The 3,684-nt window shown below is 38.6% G+C and overlaps 1 protein-coding gene across 1 annotated transcript; it reads left to right on the top strand.

Annotated features, from left to right (window-relative positions):
• Positions 1–3: 3 nt before the first annotated feature.
• LOC107550927 (leucine zipper putative tumor suppressor 2 homolog) lies at positions 4–3,678 on the top strand (the record flags this gene model as incomplete). Its single annotated transcript, XM_016232376.1, has 4 exons — positions 4–330; positions 493–681; positions 861–1,055; positions 1,138–3,678. Coding segments are annotated over 4 exons (1,299 nt in total), but the record flags the coding sequence as incomplete, so codon positions are not given.
• Between the last annotated feature and the right edge of the window lie 6 nt (positions 3,679–3,684).

Below are 3,684 nucleotides of genomic sequence, written 5' to 3'. Positions count from 1 at the left end.
GCAGCACTGACTGTTTCATCCACCGAGCCAAAGATGGATTTCTCTGGAAACCAAGAACTGCTTCTGGAACATAGATTTACAATTTCAGAGCAAAGCCCGACAAAACCATCATCTTCAGGGGGCTGTGTCCGATCACCAATTTCGATGGATGAATCACTGATACAGCAGCTAGAGCAGAAACTTCTAGAACGTGAAACCGAGCTGGTGGAGTTACAAACGAGCCTTGATGAGAAGGAGTCAGACACATGTCATTTATTTGAGGAGAAGCAACGGTACTGTGCTGAGGAGATGGAGGGGTTGAAACAACGCTGTTCTACAAAACTCCGTCAAGTAAGTTGCTTACAATATTCACAGGCTTGAAGGGAATGTGAATATATAAAGTTTAGTGTGACTCCAGAACCAATGAGTACTTTATCTTACATTGATGGTCAACTAAGTACACTATTCACCTTTATCCAGGCAGATCTTAATGATGGTTTGTGTAACCTGCAGGTGTCTCAGAGGGCTTTGAGAGCCCAACATTTATTGCAGCTTCAGGTGATACAACTTCAACAGGACAAGGAACGTCTACAGGAGGAGGTGGACCAGCTTAATCGTGACCGGGACACTGCAGAAAGTCATCTCCGAATCTATGAGAGCCAGAAAAACCTAGTACCCACTCTAGAAGAGACTCAGTGGGAGGTCAGTCTATAAAATGTTATCGTTGTGTAATGACAAATGTGGATACAATGAAAATCTAATGCGCTCTCTGTTTGATAAAGAGGTCCATTTAAAAGCTGAACAGTTGGGATAATAAGGGAAAAATATTAAAATTGTTACAAAAACACATTCACATCCATCATTTTTTGTTATATTTGTAGGTGTGCCAGAAGTCAGGTGAGATTTCTCTGCTAAAGCAGCAACTTAGGGACTCCCAGGCCGATGTTGGAAACAAACTCAGTGAGATTGTCGGTCTCAAATCCTCTCTGAAGGAGTCTAGATGCAAGCTGGAAGAACTGGAAAAGAAGATCAAGGAGTACGAGGAAGCACTTCACCAGCGGAGCGCTGAGGTTGAGGTCAGTATTAGATTAACTTACAGTTGCTATTGCATGCTGTACCATCACATTTGCCTGACTATGATATCTCTTTTTAAAAAAGGTATCTAAAAATGAGTTTCAAAGAAAGAAGAATGAAGCTGACCTCCTCAGGGAGAAGGTGAACATGCTGGAAACGGACATCAAGGGCATGAAGCAGGACTTAGCAATGACCAAAGAGGAGCAACAACAGCTAATGACCATGAGAGCCAAAGTTGAGGAGCAACAGCTGCAACTGCAGATAAGCCAAGCCCGGATGGAGGCCTTTGGGACTGGTCAAGCCAAATCGAAAGCCCAGGATGGAACAAGTGCCAGTAAAACACTGAATCATAATGGAGGGACTGCTGACTTGGATGCCCTACAGAAGGAGGTAGAGAGGCTGAGAGGGGAACTGAAGGAAGAGAAGCAAAAGAAACATAAGATGATGAATAGCTTCCAGCAGGAGAGACAAACGTGGAATAAAGAGAAAGACAAAGTAATCAGATACCAAAAGCAGTTGCAGTATAATTACCTACAGATGTACAGAAAGAACAAGGACCTGGAGAAGATTCTGAGGGAGCTAACGGCTGAGATGGACAGTCGGACAGAGATGGACATGGACAGCCATAACTCTGAACTGAACTTTGAAAAAATTGTAGCTACAGAGATATGAGGTCATAGGATGAATGTTTTCACAATTAACCGAATGGTCTTAAAAGGGTGAATGTACTAGTGGGTGGAATTCACAAAGCAAAATTTAAAGGGAAGAAACATGATGTCACAGGAGATTTTAAGATGTCATGAGATGCTCGAAACTCAAGAGTATAGCATCACTTGTACATACCACCAAAAGCTTTTCTCCTTTTAGATCTACCACTTAACTAAAAATCTTAGGACGTCATCCATGTGCATTTCTGAATAAGTTCCTATTAAATGTGCAGTAAGCTCTTTTGTTTATTATAATTACACTCTTACTTAAGATATCTCACTGAATTAGTGTTCCATCAGTAACCATCACATCTGTCTCTGTGGCAGCCGTAAATTCTGTAAACTCCAAATAATTGACTACGGTCAGATTCTTTGTTTAGCCATTTAAGCATTTTCTGCCTGTCAGTCATTTTGTGCATTCATAGGGCAGCCAGTGAATAGGAAGCAGGTGTCTTAAAAATGTGTGGCAGTTGAGACTTGAATAATTTAACTTAAACTATTAACCATATTAAGTTTCATAAGCAGTTGACAGTTGGTTCGTCATGCAAGGATACTATTTTGTTAGCATTTAGCTTTGCAACAATGAGATGTGCTACTGTTTTCCTGCTAATCTCTGAATACAATGGTAAGGGTTATAGAAAGTGTGTGCAAGTCTAATTTAGAGATTGTTTTTACAGAAGTTTCAGAATGGCTAACATTGCTTACAGCACCTTTAATCTGTGCACATCCAACCAAATGCTTACCTCCCTCTAATCCAAACAATCCAGCTCTTCTTGCCTAAACCTCAAGCAGTTGTACATTCTCACTACAGGGTGATAAAGTTATGTGAATGTTTTGTTTGCTGTAATTGCTAGTTTTGCACTCTCGCTTCCTTTTTATATGACAAGAATCTTTATCACCAGTGTCTTGGCAGACAGGCTCATAGAAACAATCTGTGTACAGGAATATAGTAGCTCATACAGTGAGATTATGTCATGTTGAATGCAAATGCTCTGTTCACAAATGTCCAGACACATATTTCATTGTTAATCTAAAGTATTTCACAATTCCTTCGCATCTTTTTAACAGTACTATACTATCAACTTTGAAGACTAGACATTGTACAGTTTTTGTTAGAAATGTAAAAGTACAGTCAAGTCACTTTCACTCGCAGACACATGTGTGGGACAACAAGAATGTTTCAAAAAAACATTTGTACTACAGGAATATATAATTTTGAAATGAAACTCACTCTTTTGAACCAAAATATGATTTTAACTCTATTTTATCTTTTCTTCTAAAAAAATTAATATCCTAGCTTTTGTTTTCCATTCAAGAAAAGTGGATGTTTTTCACTGCCAAACCACAAAAGTTGTTCACTCATATAGGCTATTCCTTGTGTGAAAACTCTCAAATCTCAGTTGTGTTTTGTTTGTGGCAGGATTGTTCATGTGACATGAGAGCCAATGCCGTTGGGCTTCATGAAGACAAACATTCCTCTAAGGATGACATTTTCTTCTAATTGAAAATAAGAATGATTGAGATTTGAGAGATTTGTAAGGGAAGATTATCATTGAATAAAGGCTTACATTTTGGTCTATTCTATAAGCAAAACAACTGTATGACTTGTAAAGACCTTGAACATAGCTCATGTGGACTACTTTTATGTTTTTGGGGAAAATAATACTTGGTTAGAACAATAAGAGTGAGTACATGTTGACAAAATGCTCATTTTTGGACCAGTTCTGGAATTGACTGAAGGAATTGCCATCCTGGGGGAAATATAGGTCTTAAAACTGACTGAACAACCATTTTACTCTCCAGTATGAGTATTGAATTTTAATTAGTTATCACTTCAAAATGCTATCTATAAAAAGATTTATCTAGCTCGAAGAAGCCTGATGGTACAACTGTATGTTATACAGAGATGAAACAAGTTTTTTTT

The sequence above is a fragment of the Sinocyclocheilus grahami genome, unplaced genomic scaffold, assembly GCF_001515645.1.
Source record: "Sinocyclocheilus grahami isolate Dianchi unplaced genomic scaffold, SAMN03320097.WGS_v1.1 scaffold410.1, whole genome shotgun sequence".
Taxonomy (NCBI): Eukaryota; Metazoa; Chordata; class Actinopteri; order Cypriniformes; family Cyprinidae; genus Sinocyclocheilus; species Sinocyclocheilus grahami.
Note: the sequence above shows the minus strand (reverse complement) of the source record. Positions and strands in the feature narration are given on the sequence as shown.